The sequence below is a fragment of the Parasteatoda tepidariorum genome, chromosome 6, assembly GCF_982258835.1.
Source record: "Parasteatoda tepidariorum strain Cologne lab strain chromosome 6, Ptep-v5.0, whole genome shotgun sequence".
Lineage (NCBI taxonomy): Eukaryota > Metazoa > Arthropoda > Arachnida > Araneae > Theridiidae > Parasteatoda > Parasteatoda tepidariorum.
In genome coordinates, this window is record NC_141760.1 from 95208937 (window position 1) to 95228999 (window position 20063).

The 20063-nt window shown below is 28.0% G+C and overlaps 1 protein-coding gene across 1 annotated transcript in view; it reads right to left on the reverse strand.

The window, feature by feature from the left end:
- Window positions 1–2681: 2681 nt before the first annotated feature.
- LOC107455422 (ATP-binding cassette sub-family C member 12) overlaps window positions 2682–20063 on the reverse strand; it is a 40981-nt gene continuing 23599 nt past the window's right edge. The window contains exons 22-30 of the mRNA XM_016072979.4: window positions 18269–18398; window positions 16700–16982; window positions 15664–15850; window positions 13245–13524; window positions 9398–9557; window positions 8155–8233; window positions 7179–7292; window positions 6282–6446; window positions 2682–4194 (exon numbers count right to left, since the gene is read on the reverse strand). Coding sequence (XP_015928465.2) covers window positions 4099–4194; window positions 6282–6446; window positions 7179–7292; window positions 8155–8233; window positions 9398–9557; window positions 13245–13524; window positions 15664–15850; window positions 16700–16982; window positions 18269–18398 — 1494 coding nt within the window. The 3' untranslated portion in view covers window positions 2682–4098. The remainder of the gene's footprint in view (window positions 4195–6281; window positions 6447–7178; window positions 7293–8154; window positions 8234–9397; window positions 9558–13244; window positions 13525–15663; window positions 15851–16699; window positions 16983–18268; window positions 18399–20063) is intronic.

Consider the following 20063-nt stretch of genomic DNA (forward strand, 5'->3'; position numbering starts at 1 on the left):
AAAAAAAGATAAAGAAGTTCATCAAAGCTACATTGCTAAAAGCAATGTCAAATGAAAAAGGACTAAAATTTGTTACAGAGAAACAAAAACTCTTCTCATCTTTTAAAATAGGTGTAAATAATGTTTTTTTTTTTTCAATAAAATAAATGTGCTCAGTTGCAATCAAATTATGAAACACTTTATTTCTTTAAAAAATATAGCATTAAAAATTTTATGAAACACACAACAGTCATGCAAGAAAAATCACAGATTCTTACAAAATAGGAAACATCTTAAAAGCATGTTTTCAAAAACGACACATTTAAGTAAATAGTTATGGACATTCAGCAAAAAAAAAAACAAAGCTTACACAATGTAAAGTAATCAAAGAAAACTAAACTTTATGCCCAAGTCTTTAGATTGAAACTTTTAATGCAAACTATTGCATTATGAAATAAAACAATAAATCAATCACACAAAAAATTCATTTCAGTGATACACAACAAAAATTAAAATATACCATTTTATGAACCATCATTAACGTGCAATCATAAAAATGCAGGGTGCATTAAAATTTTATTTGAAAAACAAAAATATATATGAATTTCTTATGGGTGTATTTTTTTTTATTCAAGTGCAAATAATATAAATTAAAAACAAAATAATTAAAAATACTAAAGTAAATAAATCAAATATCTTTACAAAATAACAAAGCAAACTACTAAAACTAATTAAGACATACAAAGGAGAAGAATAGAAAATTTAAAAAAATATATTTACAGTAAAAATAGTTTCGTAAAAAAAATTTTCTTTCTTAAATAAAATAAGAATAGTTAAAGTTACTACTACAGAATCAGATATATGTGATTGTCTAAGCTATAATTTTTTTAAGCAAAAATTATCAATTTGACCAATTTATTTGCAGTAATTTTTTAATTTATCAACTTTTTCTTTTTAAATTTATTTGTATTGATTTGAAAGAAATTACAATTTATTATATATTTTTTATTCAAGTGAAAATATTATAGATTAAAAATAAAATAACTAAAAATATTTAATAAAAATAAATCAAGATAAATATCATTACAAAGCAAAATACTACAACCCAATTAGTATACAAGACAAAAAAATAAATTGCATAGTAAAAAAATTTTTTTTTTTGAATTAAAATAATAATAGTCAAAGTTACTAATCCAGTATCAGATAAGTGTGATAGTTGAAGTTACAATTATCACCAATTTGTATTAATTTTTTTTTTAATTGATCAACTTTTTTCTTTCCGATTTATTTGTATAGATTTCAAAAAAATTACAATTTACAGCAAATGCTGAACCCCAGGATCATAAAAAATATAAAACAGAATGATAACAAAAAGTTAAACTAGATCATTAATTTTCGGTTAAAAAGCAAGACTGAAAAAATAACTTTTTCTTTCTTATAAATAATAATTTTTAAAACAGTACAGTAAGAACAATTCAATAGCTTTGTGGGCCACTTTTGGACCTGTTGTGGACCTTGAACAAAAAAAAAGGAAAAGAAAAACAACATCTATAGAACACAACACAGATTAAAATTTATAACTAAAAAAATAAAAATTTAAATTTTCAGACGATAGAATAACCATTCCTAACTGACAATGAAGTTTTTTTCTATAGAAAATATAAATATTTAATAATAAAATAAAAAAATAAAGAAAAGAAAATTAACTATTAAATCTTATTTTGAAAGAGGAAAGTTGTGAACACAAAACTAAAGAGACATATCAATAAGCAAAAAAATAGTAATATAATTAAAAAAGAATACTTTATTATAATTTTAAATAACATGCTGAGTTAGAATTCTGATAAACTACATCAGACATACAATAAGATAAAATTTATCAAAAAATCTAATTGTCTTCACACAAAATTTTTTTAGTTAATAATTAACAACATAACTTTAAGAAAAGAAGGTTTTATATAAAATTATAATCCTGATAAACATTTTATACTAACAATGGAATGAATTGTAATAGGAAAAAAAACAGTTTTATACACAAAGTTATAATCAAAAACTAAAATTTTAAACTTTGGAAATGTCAAAATAACACTAAATAGGAATGAGTTTAAAGTAATTAAAAAAGTAATTTTTAGTTCTTTAGAGCCAATTTAAATTAAATTAGTATTTTAGATAATTTTAAAACTATCTTAAATAAATAAATATGTCAGCCTTTTTAAATTAGCAAGTATTAATTTACTTTGAAATTTGCATTTAATTTTGTAAATTCAGCAAAAGTATATACTATGAGGGAAGTATACAGAAGCAAGGCTAAAAACTTAGAAAAAAATTTAAGTGAAAGAGATAAAAATATCTATATATGATGTTCAATACAGCATTTCAGGTTTTAAATGTTATATAAAGTTTCAAACGAAGAAAAATTTAATTGAAAAATAGGTTTAATGAAAAATTATTAATTTTACTGAGTTATATTTATAAAGAGAAATTATGAACATGAGTTAATATTACAAATTAAGAAAATAGAAGTATGAAATTCATATTTAACATTGCATTAAATGTAAATATATTAACAAAAATTTTACAAAGCTCATTCCATTTTAATTTCTCAAACTGTTTTACAATTTGACATGATTTGTAAGAATGTTTCCCCATAGACACTGCTTAACAATCTAATGACAGGTGAAAAACCGGTTTTTTTTTTAAAAAAAGAAAGAAAGGTTCATACTCTTCAAGTTTTGTACAGGCATGGACATTACTAAGTTATTTCTATTAAGTAAATCACATTTTTACTTTTACATGCACATTTAAAAAGCGGACAGTCACTATAGAAAGGATCAATAACACTTGCATTTATAAAGACATGAATGAAAAAAGCCTATATTGTACAGTAAATTATGTCAAAATTTACACAAATCTTATTACAAAACATATTGCACAACAGTAAAAACACCAAAACCAGTTTTCTTTAATTTTATTATACAGTTTAACTAACAAGTTTAGTTATGCTTGTACTTTTAAGTTGTACAAAATAAAATTATTTTCAATATCTCATATTTTAAAGTTGAAGTTATAAAAAATATAGCAACAACTCTACTATCTTCATCATATAAGGCCATTTAAATTTTGCACTAAAAAATTAGTCATTTAAAAAGTTCTTAAGATAAATTTCAAAAAGTTGCAATTAAGAAACTTTGCATATCTTGCCTCTCAAGATATTATTGTAGAAATGTATAACTTCAATTATTAAAATTATTTTTAATTGCTACTGTTCTTTTTATAAAAGTTTAACTTTGTTTGTTATTGCATACGTAATTTTGAAATTTATTATTACTTGAAAATTTCTAAAACAAAACACTATATTACAATAAGAATATTATCTATGACTAAAGTACAAAAATAGTTATAAATTAAGCTCTTTTTATGGCGTATAAGAAACATAAAAAACTGATTTCCAAGTAAACATTTATCTTGAGTGATTCTGATAATAAACCATTATTGTTCAGAAAAGATAAATAAAATTTAACGCCAAAATATCAACTTGGTTAGATATTAAATAAAAATCTAACAACAAGCAATTTAAATTAAAGTATTTAAAAAATTATTCAACTTTTATTGATAATTAAATACTATATGCTAATAATAAAATTTTTAAACATTATTTTTTTTATTCTTTTATACAAGATAGTTAAACCAGCAAAACATTAGGAAACATACAGTACGTAACATTTTCTACAAGTAATACACTTATGAAATACACATTTTTCCTCATATAAGGAACAAACAATTTAATATTAAAGGAAATACAACAGTAATCTCTAAATTTCTCCCCAATAGATATTTTTTTCAAAAAAATTCAATACCTTACAGTTTTGTGCACCAATATCTAAACAAATATTTAAGTGATAACTGCTCAATAGGCTAATAACATATATAAATCATCTACAATATAAACATTGAACAACATCTAACAAACATATGGAAATGAATTCTGCCTTTCTCCTCTCTCAAAAGTGAATAGGAGATAAAAACTATTACCAAGAAACAAATGTAACAAAAAAATACAACCACAAAAAAAAAAATGGTTTTGTTGATTAAAAACAGTTTATAAGTCATATTGGAAGTCTAAAAGCCAACAGCAGGCCGAGCAGCAGCCATTAGTTTCGAAAAATGACTGTTGGGATTACTCAGCAAAATAGTAGGCTGATCAAATTCAACAATCTGTATAAAAAAGAAAAGATATTTTACTATTACATACATACAAGCAGATCAAGTTCTATAATCTAATGAAAATCAAATACATTAGGTTAAACAATAAAATTATACACTAGATGGCATGAGAGCAATGCCTAGCTAGTGGCATACCTGCCACCATTGAAGAAATAATGGAGATTTTACTAGCAACATTTTTTAGGCAACGAGTAACGTTTTGATACATCCTGCATAATCATCTACGTCAAAATTAGAAATAATATATGTACTAACATATAGTAAAGTAAAAAATATGTATATAAAACTTAATCTATAAAAGATTTTTTAAAACTATTATTTATAACTAGGAAGCTTCGCCCCCTACTCGCTGGCGCTCGCCAACCCCCGGAACTGCTTTCGCAGTTCATTTCGGATTGCTTCGCAATCCAATGCTCGCTCATTGGATACGTTCTTAACGTCTAGCTTTTGTATACTTTTTTGAATACTGAAGTTCCGAAAACTTTTCACTGTAGAAAATTCTAAACCTGTACATTTCAATATTAATTTGAAATTGCAATTGTTAATTTGGGCATTTGGAGATACAACACTTATAGAATTGAAGGATTTGTTACGTCAAGCGCTCAGGTATCATAATTTTGATCTAGTTGCGCTTCTATGTCATTTTGTTTTATGTTGCTAAATTAACTTTCAAAAAATTCTGTGGCTGGCAACAGCATTTTTATTTTTTAAGTTGTTTATTTTTATTTTTTTTAGAATTCGTTCTTTTCTTAGCGAAATGATTTTTAACCTAACAGAATTCTTTGCCGACTGTTTTCTCTATAAATGAAGAAAATAAAGTAAATATTTAGGTGTTGTGAAAAGAATCTTATTTAGTTGTACTAAGTACTTCAGAAAAGCGCTTTCGACAAAATACTAAAATAGAGATCTACTACTCACTTCTGCCTAGCTTAATAGTATGAGATTATCGCAGCTGAATAGAACAACCTGATAATGCTCACTCTGGTTATTGTTTCCGTTTTTAAAAGCGCTATATGTTAAGCCACCTCATATAGATTTGCCATGTGACATTTTTAGCAGCAATTATTGGTCGATTTTCTAACGTTGCCATTCGGGGAGTTGTAATGAGGCTTTTTTTTTGGTGCCGTGTAAGAGAAATATATATATAGATCACTTCAACGACGGTTATAAAATGAAATATAGTTTAACAGCCGACCCAATTTTTTGAGTTGACGACTACTAATGTTCAACTACATAAGCCTTGCAAATTTGAACCTAATCCAGAAGACAAGGGAACTCCTGGATCAAGTATTGGGAGAAATTTGCCTCACCCCATTTGCGTTACATGGAGAGGAAGAACACAAGAACCACACACGGTTAGCCTGACGGCAAGGGGACTCTAACCTATGATCCGCCTACCACTACTAAGGATATTTTACGTCAGCACTGTGGTCGGTATAAGCCGGATGCAAAATTCATTTCGACCAGCCATCGCTGGGATTCAAACCCGGTTCACCTCAGTGGAAAAAAACAACAATTAAAACTAGTTTTAAAATACTTAGCATTCAAAATTCACCTCACAAAAAGACATTTTTGTAACAACAATTATCTAAAAATAACCTGTAAAGATTAATATTTATTTTCCTCAATCTCTTTAGGGCTGTTATCACATATACATGATCACACTCTTCTCCCGTCAGAGTCCAGGGTATTGTGCATGAAACGAGAATTTCTAACTCTAGCAGTCCAATATCGCAGAGACTTGATCACAATAAGGTGCTCTTGTATTAGTCAGTATACATACTCTTTAGTATGTATATACTGGAACTTTCTCCACCAGCCGATCCACAAGGGGTTAATAAAACATTACACTTAATACGTTTAAGTTCTAGTTATATTATCACAAAATTAAAAATAAAAAAAAATCCATCATATAAGTTGGTATGATTAGTAAGATTGTGAACACTTGCAGGATGTTATGACTCAATAATCACTATTTTTTATAGTTCAATGGAATAAACACAATATCATAAAATACCTCAGATTCTGTATATGTTTAAAATAATGCTGAAGTTTAAGTACTGTAGAAAGAAACTTACCTTTCCTTCAGACAAAACCATTACCCTATCACAATTGGCAACAGTTGTTAATCTATGAGCAATAGTCAGAACAGTGGAATTGGCAAATACTTGATTAATAGCATTTTGTATAACTTTGTCAGTTTCATTATCCACAGCAGCAGTCGCCTCATCTAACAATACAACCTAAAAAAAAATTTAAAACTTAGGCGAATGAGTACTAAATTTCAATAATTAGTTGAAGAAAGTTCTGAAAATTGGCCGATTCAATGTAAAATAACCTTTTTCAAAGGTTAAAAATAATTTATATACATGCTCTACAGGACTGGAAGTTCAAAATATAAAAAAATTAAGGACTAAATTATTTTTAAATTTAAGAACACTGATTCTTAAATGGGAGCAATTTGTATGGCATGGATATACAATCGGGGATAGTTTTAGGAGTTTTTAAAAATTACATTTTTCTCTATAAAAAAAAATGAGAGGGGATAATTCGTATAAATACAGATAATCATTTAGTAGTAGAAAAATATAAGGATTTTACCATTAAAAACTGTACAGTATGACAAGGGGAGGGGGAAAGAGAAATTAGAGCTTTTTATAAATTCCTCCAATATCGAATGTTTTCATAGTTAGTCCTAATTAAGTGTCATTTTCACCAACAATGGAAGTACGTTAAATTGATGCCATACTTGATGCGCTATAAAGACTTTAACATTCATTTCAGCAGATACTTTGTCTCAAAGAAAATAACAATTTCTAAATTTAAATTGTTTTTAATTCGTTATTAGAAATTTAATATTTATTCGTCCTGTTAACGTCAACCAAAATTAGGAAAATTGCAACAATTTCAGGACATTTAGGAAAATTGTGAAAAGTTTCAATGTTTTAAAAATATGCCAAAACATTTTTACTTACTTTACTTTCGCGTAATAATGCTCGTGCCATACACAACAACTGTCTTTCACCTACTGAAAAATTATTGCCTCCTTCAACGACAGGTGAATCAAGACCACCATCAAGGGAAGAAATCTAAAAAAAATATTTCGTTAGGAGAAAAATAGCACATTGATAAAGTTTTAAATTAATATAAATTTAGTTAAAAACTTATGTAAACCAATCGAAGGAATTAGCTTTTAAACACACAATCAAATTTACTCAAAACTAGAGAAAAACAAGATTCACAAAAGTCTGTTTTAAAGTTTAAAACAAAATTATAGCATTTTGCTAGTATTTTATGAAATTGGTGTGCTAATTAGATACTGACAGAGGAGTATGATCAAGAGCTATGTTATTTTCATCGCGCCTTACATATTTACATTTTATTTCAATGATATCAATATTTGATGTGACAATAACATGACTCTTTCTTGCTTTCCAGACACCTATTAGAAAAATAGTGTGTTTCAAAAAATCTAACCAGAAATTTTTTTTTTTTTTTTACTTTTCCCTATCACTTGGAGAGTAGAATATTTGAAGGAAAGTGGAAGTCCCTCAATTTCAAGGACAAAAAAAAAAAGAAGCAATTTCACAACCTCATCAAAAAATTTTGAAAATGTTTCTAAGAAAGCAGCAAAATATAGCACAGTCCTGTTAACCAGACAACTTTGTTAATTGGTAGTTCTAATTGGCACTTCTCTATAGCTTTTTATTAAAAAAGTAACTAGAAGTTTAAGGCTATCTAGACTCAAATTTATTATGAATACAGATTAAAAAAAAAAAAAAAATAAGTATTTTAATAACGCAAAGTCACAATAAGTTTAAAAACCTAATAACCCAAACATAATTAATTTATTTCTAATTTTTGTAAATTCATATGGAAATCATAATATATTTTTAAAAAATAGGAAAACATACAAAAGTTTACAAAAAAAAATATATATACAAATCATACCTTTAATTTCATATCAACTTCACTAAGAACTTTCCATAATATTTCATCTTCATACTCGCCCATTGGATCAAGGTTGTATCTACAAATTAAATGTTAAAACATTTTAAAAAAGATAAATATTTTAAATCATTGGCAATACAAAAATATTTCTTGATTTAAGACAATTTCCCTTCATATTATAAAATTATTTTTTCATTGAATTGTAGAAAAATAAATTAATCACTTTTGCAAGACAGTAAAAAAGTTTTGGTTCAATTTTGTATTCATTAAATCTAATTTTTTGAATTACAGGCAAAAGGCAGAAGAAACATTCTATTTGAAATATAAGTATACAGAAATTTAACTAACAAAACAAAGCATCCAGAATGAACTAACACATTTGCTAACAAAAATGAAAGAATTTACCTAGGGTTATCGTAGAAAATATAAGTAAAAGAAATAACTGAATGCATTGGTGAAAGCATAACAAATTTGTTGGAAAGAATATTAATAATAATACTAAAAATACATAGATCTCGAAAATAAAACAAAATGACAAAAATCTCAAATTTTCTACGTGTCATGCTAGGCATGTTAGCCTTATAAATACATGACTAAAAAAATTTTTCGAGTAAAAGTAACTATTTCTTAAAATAAACTTATGACTGCATAATCCTCTACACTAACCAGAACAACAAAATAGTAAAAGGATATTCCAATATAAAGTAAGAACAAAATCCTCTAAAGATGTTGTATAGAGGTACTAGAATTATATCATTATCGTTTTTATATTTAATTTTTTTTACTAAGCACAGCATTTAGGTTCATTTTTTTAAATAAAAATATGCAGGATTAGAATTTTAACTCACTGATGGTTCTGCGCGTAAAAAGTCGCAATATTGCTTGAAAACCTTACACAATGGAAACATGCATATAAAAACTTAAAACAAACGTGTATCTACTAACATAAAAGATATATGGGGAATAATTAATGCTGCCATTATAAAATTAAAATAAGAGAAATTATTTTCGTTCTTTTAAGAAGTTTTTACATTACATAAAAAGTCAATATTTATCAAAAACTACACAAAGGGTTTGTATTTTTAATGCATATTTCAATTGCAAATGTTCCTTTTTTTGACACTTTGAAAGCTTTAAAAATCTGTTCTATAGACGATGCATTTCATTTTAGAAAATACAAAACTAAAACAAAATAATGTTTCTCCATATGTTTAGAATTGAAAGAAAAGAAAAGATAATGTACCTGATAGATCCTTGAAATAATACGGGATCCTGTGGGATAACAGACATTCTAGATCTTAAATCTTCTAATCCAAGATTCTCAATGTTGATGCCATCAATTATTATATTCCCAGAATTCAATTCAACTAATCTAAAAAGGGCTGCTCCAAGGGAAGATTTTCCTGCAAAGATCGATATGTATATATAAAGTAATGAAAACATAACGGATAAATTCAGTACAGTATTAGGTGTAATATAAAATATACAAAAAGTATGACTTAGGGATAACATACCTAAAGGAAGTGGCCCAGAAGTAGCACACGAAATAAAATTATTACCCCTATTAGTAATCATGAGGTTTTTTATAAAAACTTTGAAACAGCTTTTTTATTGCTTCAAACAGCTTTGCTACTTTTTTTAAGTGCTTATTTTTAAATAGAAATAATTGAAATCTTTACACTTTTACATAAAAATCTCATAATTATATCAATTTTAAGAATAAGAAACTTTTTAAGGCATTTCATATGTTTTTAGAGATATGTAAAATACCTTAAATACCTAATTAAAAACAAAACTGCACAAATGTAATAAAATATTTGGTTTATTTATAAAAATAATACATTGTAATATATTCACATTTTACTACAAACATCCTACTCGTAAGAGATTGACGTACTTAATAATGAAAATTCACATACTTAAATAATGAGCAAGATAGGCTATTTAAAATTGTTACATTAAAACCATACTATAATTAGCTTAAGGTAATTACTGCTACAAAAAAACAACTTACATTTAGAATTACAATCAGATTTATAGCCAAAGAAATTTCCCCCTAAGTGTTCTTAGAAGGGTGACCCACCCTACCTGCTCTTTTGCACAGGTAAATGCATCCTCAGGACCTTTTCGCAAAGTTGTCTTTTTTTCAACAAAAAAAAAGTTCATTTTTTAATTTTAAGATAAAAAAAGTTGCAGTAGCAGAAACCAGGAACTTCAGATTATCATAACTATTGCAAATTGTTTTTAGGCTGAATTAATCTAAAATATAATTTCTCATATCTGAGTATTTTAAATTCTGTTTTGAAAGGCACTAATCTATCTAGATATAATTTTCAAGATTAGTGCCCTTTAAAACTGAAGACTCCCTTGTTTCAGAAAAAACACCATGCCCTTTGTTATTTTTGGTGAGATCTCTAAAAATACCCAAATAATTTATTAAGAATTAAGAGCATAAAATTGCTCATATTTTGAATGAACTACTGGCATTTGCAATATGAAAAGTAATATAAAAAGTAATATGAAAGTGAAAAATGCAATAAAAAATTATACAAGGTCCGGCTATTAATTTCCAGGACTGACGTAACTGTAGGAGAACGAAAAGCCGGAAGATGGCGCTAATGATTGCATATTGAAGAGTGTTTTCTTGCGCATGTGCAGTGCAATCGGCACCGTACTGAAGTAAGTGGTTCTCGTTGAAAGGTGCATTAAAACGTAGCTCTTAAATTCCTGTTGTCGAAGTGAAAATGGAGCAAGAATAAACATTAAATGTTGCTTCAAATTGGGCAAGACAGCTGCGGAAACCTACAAATTGTTAAAACAAGTTTACGGCGAGGAAGCATTATGTCGCTCAAGAACTTTTGAATGGTTTAAAAGCTTTCGGGACAGCGCGAAAGCGTGGAAGATGATCCACACACAGGTTGGCCGCAGACGTTACGCACGCCGCAAGCAATTGAAAAAGTTCGCTTCCACACATTGCGTTGCCTGTGAGGCTATTCTTAACCCAGCATGGTGTCGTTAAGATGCAGCATCCACCATACTCTCCAGACCTAGCACTCGGAGACTGTTTCCTAAGCTGAAAAATTCGCTGAAGGGGACAAGATTTCAAGATGTCGAAGCCATCAAGAAGACTGTAACGTCACTATTAAAGAGCACTTTAAAACTTCTTTCCGAAATTTGTACAGCCGAGCACAGACGTGCATTACGGCTGATGGGGATTACTTCGAATAATATTAAATGGCTATGTGTTTAATTTTATTTTCTTCTGAGTTATTCTATGAGTCCTGGAAATTAATAGCCGGACCTTGTATATAACAAGAAAGAAATTAATTTCCTGATTGAAAATAGATCAAAGAAAGTTGAAGGAATATAATTTTAACAATGCTATCAGGATAAAAAACATTTCTTTTTAGTTAATCTCAAATACCCTTGCTTGCATGAAAGTTAAGTAAAATGATGTCAATATATATAAAAAAGAGATGAAAACAGTAAGCTGCTATATATCAGTACAGTGGGTGATCGGTTAACGAACAGATCGGTTAACGAACAAATCGGTTAACGAACACTTGCACGAAAGGTTTTTGTGTTCGGTTAACGAACACATATTCGGATAACGAACACTTTCAAGAAAGATTTTTTGTGTTCGGACAACGAACACATATTCGGATAATGAACAAAACGAATTCTAACGAACACTTCTCGGCCTGAAAAAAAAGTACTATTAAACGTTTGTTTTCATTTTGCATACAAAATAAGATCACTGAAAGGAGAAATATTTAAAGCATGCTTAGTATTGATAATTACTAAATGAAACTTGAATTAACAATGAATTTAAATTTAAAGGTCATTCAATAATTATTATTATAAAGCTTAAAACACTTCTCGTTTACCACTCTGAGAATCCCAGAGCATTAAAAAAAATTCCATAATTAAGAACAAACTGCCAGTAATGTGGAGATCGAATCAGAGGTCATGGGTCATGCAGTATCTTTTCAAAGAATGGCTATTTGAAGTTTGTGCCCCGAGCATCAAGGACTACCTTGATACCAATGACTTGCCGTTGAAAGCACTGCTGCTATTGGACAATGCACCAGGACATCCAAAGGATCTTGAAGATAATTTGTTGACAGACCTTCCCTGGCTGACAGTTCAGTTTTTACCTCCGAATACGACTTCGCTGATTCAGCCGATGGATCAGGAAGTTATTGCGGCTTTCAAGAAATTGTACACTCGCGTGCTGTTTCGTCGGTGTTTTAAAGCAAGCCAATTCTTCTCAACAATGACTTCAAAAAAGTTTAGGAAAGAAAAATTTGACACTCTTGAAGCTATTCGTATCATTCAAAAGGCGTGGTCAGAAGTCACACAGCGGCAGTTGATTTCTGCTTGGCGGAAGCTGTGTCCATCCTTCGTTCAAGGTGACAGAGGTGATCAGGGAGACACCCCTGAAATTATGGATGAAATTTTGATAACTGCTAGAGATCTGGAATTGGAGGTGAACGAGGATGACATAGAAGAGCTCATAATGGGACATGTAGATTAACTGACGACAGAAGAACTCAAAGAAATTTTGAATGAAGAACACCAAGAAACACAGCGAAATGTGTCTCCTTCTGAACAAAAGGAAGACGAAAGAGGAAACCAATGCCGACATCTGCCGTTAAAGATCTTTTGAAAAAGTGGGAGGATGCCAGAGCAATGGTCTTAGAATGGCACCCAAACTAAGCTGATGTCAGTAGGGTTGGGGATTTTTACAACGACAATGCTATTAATTACTTCCGGAAAATCCTGAAAGAGAGAGAAAAGCAATCGACATTGGACATGTTTTTCTACGCCCCATAAGCAAAAAATGAATAGGACTGATTAATATGCAAAACTATATGTATGCATTATTTTTTAAAAAACTTAATAAGAAATTATACATTCTTTTAAATTTAATTTTTAGGGTCTCCAGAACGAATTAATCGATTTCACATAGAAGTCTATGGTGAATCAATGATCGGTTAACGAACAATTCGGATAGCGAACATAGTCTTGGAACGGATTATGTTCGTTAACCGATCACCCACTGTATAATATTTTAGAAAAAACCTCACCAGCGCCAGTTCTTCCAACTATTCCTATCTTTTCTTGATGTTCAATTTCAAAAGATAATCCTTTCAAAACTAAAGGCAAACTAGGCCTGTATCCCATTTTAACATCTTTAAAAACAATGTGACCACGCATAGGCCAGTCTGGTGAAGGTCTTGTCTTATCAATGGCAGAAGGAGCTTCTGATTCTAAGTCCTCAATGTAAGACTGCATACGTTCCACTGACGTAAATCTCGATTCTACCTCGCACATGAGTCTCACTATATATTGGTACAGACCACTTAGCTAAATGAAATAAAATATATATTCTTTTAAGAAAGTGCAACTTTACATGTTATAAAATGAATATGAATACCAAACAGATTAGTTAAGTATCAGAAAAAAATTCCATAAAATCTGATCATCACATACAAAATACGAATGAGATGTTGTTAAAGACATAATCTTGCAAAACATCTACCTGAGAACTATGTTTAAATACTAGAAACATTTAAAAATTTATAAATTTTTTTTTTTGTAATAATTTCTGTTTCTAAACAAATCCTGTAATTTAAGTGTTTTGGAATTATTTAAATTCCATTACATTTTTTTATCCAATTCATAAAATAGTATTACATAGATCTTTTACTGTAATAGCAAACTGTATACTCCCAAAAACTTATATTAATAATATAAAAGTTTATATTTGGCCTTGAATTCAAAGTACAGTGCCATTTTAAAGAGTTTAAAAAGTAGATAGCACTAAGGAATATTCACTTGGTACAAACAAATATGTACCACTTTTTAACATAGGCGTTTTTCAAATATAGACCACATTTTGTGGTTGGGAATTAATGGTTTAATACTTTATTTCACTAAAAACTTAGAACTATTAACATTTATTATGTTTAATTTTGTACCATCTCACTTTATTTTCAAGTTTTTTTTTCCAAAAAAGATCAAAATGCTATTAAAGACTGAAAACTTTTATAATCAATTAATCATATATACATGCTTAAAATTATTGATCAGTCAAAGTGAGTAAGACAGTTTTTTTTTTCCTACTTCACAAACCAATAGTTATATATTGAAACTTTAATGTTACTACCGCAAAGAAAAATTTTCTTCAAATGCAGTTATGCCATTTGAAATAAACAATTATTCAATTGTTTCAATTAATGTTAAATTTTAAATTAATTTTTTTTTTACTTTATTGGTTAATTCAAAATCTGGAGCTGAAAATCACCAATTTTCAATCATTAATCAAGAAATAACAGGTTAAGGAAAAGTTTAAAATAGTTTATGTAACATATAGAGGTTTAAACTGTATTCACTTTTAATGATAAACATGTATGTTATGGTCTTTACCTCAACTTACTAATTTAGATGAATTTGCAACTGTTTTTTTACAGGCATTTTAAAGTCTGTAATAGCAACTTTCAGAATGATTAAGATAAAAAATACATTGGAAAATCCTAAGCAAAAATAATAGTACTCAATATATATCAAGTACCAATAATAGTACTCAATATATACAAGTAAGTCCAACTCATATATACAGAAAATATGCTGAATAATTTTTTTATTTATTTTATTCAGGACAATCACAACTAAAGTAATTATAAAAAGAATAGGAATTCCTCATAATAAGAATATTTCCCCTCCATGTTACTGTGGTTTTGTCAAATCTGGCTTTTCTCTCAAACAAGTATATTTCAACTTCTTGGTTAACATATTGTTGAGGGAATTCACAACACTACAGCAAGATTTGCCGAAACCATGGTAATAGTGAGAGAGAAAATATGAAGAGCAGGGAAATCATATAACTTTGAGATGTCTAATCTATTAGGGAAAACTATATTCATGACTTATTATAAAATTATATTCCTCTGCGAGACAAACTAATCAAAATAATTTTTAATAAAAATCAAGAACACGGTGCGTAGCCAAATTTTGCAACAAAAAATAAGCACCTTTTAAGCACTTTTCAAGCACTCAAAAATATTTTTAAGCACTTTAAAAAATATATATAATTAGGCAGGGTTGGAAAGTTTTTGGCAGTTGAAGGTTTTAGCCGTCATGTCAAAAAAAAAAAAAAATTTTAGCATAGTTTTTGACAATTGTCAAAAATCATGAAATTTTTAATCATGTAAAACGAATGGAGTTTTCATACGCTACTAACCGACAGTATGCCAAAATTGATTGGGGTTGAATTAATTGTGAAAATGTTGAATAGAACAATGTGAATAATGTCTTTTTGTATAATACATGGTAAAAATTAACATGGTAAAGGAAAAATTAAGCACTTTTTAAAAACACCCAATGAAAAAAGCACCTTTAAGGGCTTTTAAAAAACAAAAATTTAAAATAAGCATCTTTAAGCACTTTTTCAAAACTCTACGCACCCTGAAGAAACTGAAGACTATGATTTAAAACAATTCTTACCTGCAGAACAAGAACTAATGCAAGAGCAGCAAATGCGGGATTAACTTGATCCCTCAAATAAATAACGAATAAAATAGTAGTCAAAGTTATTGTAAGGCACATAATGTCCATTCGGATTCCCATCCATCTCAGGGCACAATAGTAAAGATACTGAGGTGATGAGTGCTCATCTACAAGTTGAGTAAACCTGAAAAGTTAAAACTTAAAATTCAGTTTTAAATTAGAAAATTAAACATTTACATTTAAATATTATACAACATTTTAAGTTCAAACAAATCTAGAGCTTTTAAATATAAATTCTAACAAATATGCTCATTAATATGACAAAGACATGAGCATGTGCCCTACAAACATCAACCAATATAAAAATATCAATCAGGCGGAGACATTTAATTGAAATATACTTTTTAAATTTCCAATACTTACAGGGTTTTGTTCTCGCAGAGTAATTATATTCTTGATTAACTCAACAGTAAATAAATATTAATAATTTAAAAATAAAAAAATGTGTTTCTTTTTATATATTGATTCAATAATGAGATGCATAAAAATAAATAAAACAGAACAGGTAAGTAAAATATATTAAAATTTTATTTCTCAATTGCTAGAGTCATTAGAGTTTTTTTTTTACAACTAACAAGTACTACATCTGTTTTATACCTGAAAGAGAGAAATATTACAGTAATTTAAATATCAAATAATAAGTTTTTCACAAAGAAAATAATACTATTTATGTATTTAAATTAAAAATATTTGTAAATAAAAATTTAATCAAAAATATTGTTTTTAAATTATTAAAGAAGAATAACTATCTTGACTGCCATGTCATTGCCCACAATGAATTTAACTTGCATAAGAATTACATTCAAACTTAAGTTTTCTTCATTTAATTAGCTGTAAAGCATGCCTTATTATAAGGTACAAAAAACCTTAGAGGTGTTTTTATGCACACCTAGACTCACACAAGTGAATTTCCAAAATTATGCTTTTAAAATGTAACATTCAATAACAAAATGAAATAGAAAAATAATAATACCTATCAAAAAATTCTTCTTGTTTCTCGTAAGCTCTTATAGTTGATAAACCTTTCACAGTTGCAGCAACATGACTGAATACAGGAGATCGTGAGAAATTTTCATATCTCTTCAAGTCCCTAGTAGCTGATTTAAATAGCTTCTGTAACATGAAAAACACTATGCCAAGGAAGATTATAGGAATACCAAACCAATGGTAAACAATGACAACAAGAAGCAATGCAAAAATCATGGTCATCATCCTTTGTAAGAAAACCACCATCACTGTTGGCAGGTGAGTGTCAACTGAAAAATAAAAATATTTTCATTAAACTAGAATAAAATTAAACTATCGAAATAAATACCTCAAAGTTATTAAATAAAACTTCAATAATAGAAATACAGTTTATAGACATGGGTCTGTCCAGGACAAATTTTTATCGTTCACTTTCTACCGTTTAGTGGAACCTTCACAAATTCAACTTTAGGAAAAACGGTAATTTTACGAAATGCTTTTTCTTAAAATTTTATTTTTGTATTCCGTCAGAAACGTTGATTTTTTAAAATAATTTTTAATTTTCACAAATTATATATAAATTTTCAAAAATAGGTACCTTTTTATGAAATTTGAATTTATAATTTATGGAAGTATAAAAATATTAACATGGTTTATAATTTAAACCATGTTCATACACTTTTCATTATTTTTAGGCCACTTTTATCATTATTTTTCCATATATAAAATTTATACTTAGTTGAACTATAAAAAAACACTTTTTTCTAATACAGTCAAACTTGCTTATCATAAGCAATAATTTAACGAAAACCCCAATTCAACAAAGAAGTTGGAAATGTACTAAGTTTGTAAAATGTAAAATTTATGAGAAAATAGTGCCATGATAAGAAGTGAACCCATGCTTTAATGAGTAATAACTGTGAACTGTGTTTCATAAAATTTGCTCTCACTTGTTGACAAAATACTAATCTGTTAGCATCAATGCTATTGCTTCCAAGATACCTAGAGGACATTGTAGCTCAAATTCAATCTAACAAAGAAAAAAAGGAATGAAAGCAGTGGATATGAAGAATTTCAAGCTGAATTACTCCCAACATACTTAATGGCTCTCGAGCTGGCAGAAAAACTTCAATAATTTTTCCTTTTTTGACAGAAGGATGACATACATTTATGTTTTTTTGTGACATGAATCTTATTCGAAGAGAATTAACACAGTGAAATAACAACAAGACAGTTCACAGCAAATTAAATAACTTCTTTTGGGCTATTTAGAAATAAAATAATTAATAAAGTGCTATATTTATAGCTTAGTAAATGTGTATGAACTTTCATAATTTCTTTTTCACAAACCAGACTTTTACAGGAAATCGATAATAAGAAGTAAATAATGTGTTCCCTTCCAGCTTAGTATTAATTAGTTTGATTATAGTTATTTAATTACGCAGAAGCATAACATGTGTAATATATTATGTGTCTACCAAACACTAAATACTCTTAAAAAATTGATATACTCTTTTTTAAAGTTAATAAATCTGATGTAAAATTTGCAGAAAATTCCAATAAGTTATAGACTTACTTTCATCAACATCATGAGTAAATAAATTTAAAATTCTTCCAACAGGTGTAACATCAAAAAAATGCATTGGACTTCTAAAAACCTTCTGTAACAATTTATCATGAAGGCTACTAGATGCTCTTAAAGAAGCCTGAAAAATATTTAAACAAAAAAAATATCAAAAAGTTGAACTTGATTATAAAAATGACAAATTAGAGTAAAAAACTCTATTAACTAGTGCATATTAAATTCTAATATAAATGACAATAAAAAATTTAATCAATTAAAAACATGAAGAGTAACATACAAATAAACTTTTACAACATTGATTATGTTTATGTTAGCCAGTTTAAGTTGTGATAAAACAATGTAGCGAAATTTTTTTAACATTCTTTAAAATGTGAGCGCATAACCTGCTGTTATAGATAGAATGGTCTATGTTTAATAGCCACCTTGCAGTAAAAATAAATAAATAATAATAATTAAAACTTAATAATTTACTAAATAATTATCACATTCCAATAGATTCTGAAAAAAATACATTTAATACAGAAATGGAAAACTACAACCTATAGCCTGAGGGCCAATAATTACCCATGGTGTCTTTTGGCTAGACCCTTGAACTGTCTTAAATACTAATGAAAATATTGCAGGAAAGAAAAGCAGTAAATAACTGATCTAGTTCAGCCTTCCTCATAACACCAGATTATAAATACTTCATTTTACAAGTTTTATTATGCAATGGAATTTATGTTCATGGTAAAATATGATATCTCACAAATTTATTTAATTAAGTAAATTAATAAATTACAATTTTAATCTGAACTATCACATTTTATACAATATAAGCAATAAATTTCGATTTTTGAAATAAAATAAAAATTAACTTCTATAGCAAAAACCTTTGAATTTACTATGCAAACTTATATTTTTCTAGATTAACAGATTTTTAAATACTTAAATTATTCGCTTTAATGTTATTATCTGCACATGAGAAAATAATTTATGTGAATAAATTATTTGTATAACTTTTAAATAGAATTTAAATATGAGGCGTTTTCGAAAAGTAAAGATACAATGCTGCATACTTGCTTGAAAAAATTTTAATTGATTAAATGTATATTACAAATTTATTATAGGTATGTGCATACTTTTAAACATAGTTTCCACCATTGTCAAAGCATTTATTTAATATAGGCACAAGCTTTTGTATTTCACAGTCATAGAACATTGTCTCTTGTTGTCAGAACTACACTCCAACTTCAGTTATTATTAATCGAGAAAATTTCACCCTGCAAGAAGTTTCTTTAGGTAAAGGAATAAGGGAAAGTACCTGGGTGCAAGTCCAAGCTGTATGGCTGATAACTTAAAATTTGCCATTTGAAACTGGTTTAAAGCACTGTGTGAGAATGAACTTTATTGCACAACAAGTCAATTCTGCATGTCAGCAAGCCCGTTTGTTTATTTTTAATTGAATGATTTTAGTATACTTTTTTATGACTTTTTGCAAACCTAACCTTTTGCTTGAAGAAAACGAATTATGAGATACACTTTACATTTGGCGGTGTTCTGAATAGATGCAGATAATTATAAAGATGGCCTGTCAAACAAAGCTGACCATAAAAATAATGATCTCAAGGGAAAAAGTGAAATCAGTCAGTGTTGCCAATGAATTAACAGAAACTTTTCCTTTGGTATTGGAGAAGTATCTTTACTTTCAGAAAACGCCTCCTACATATTGCATTTTTACGATAACAGCTTTAACCATTTGCTTACTGCTGATACAACGTGGACCACATTAAAACATGATGCACTG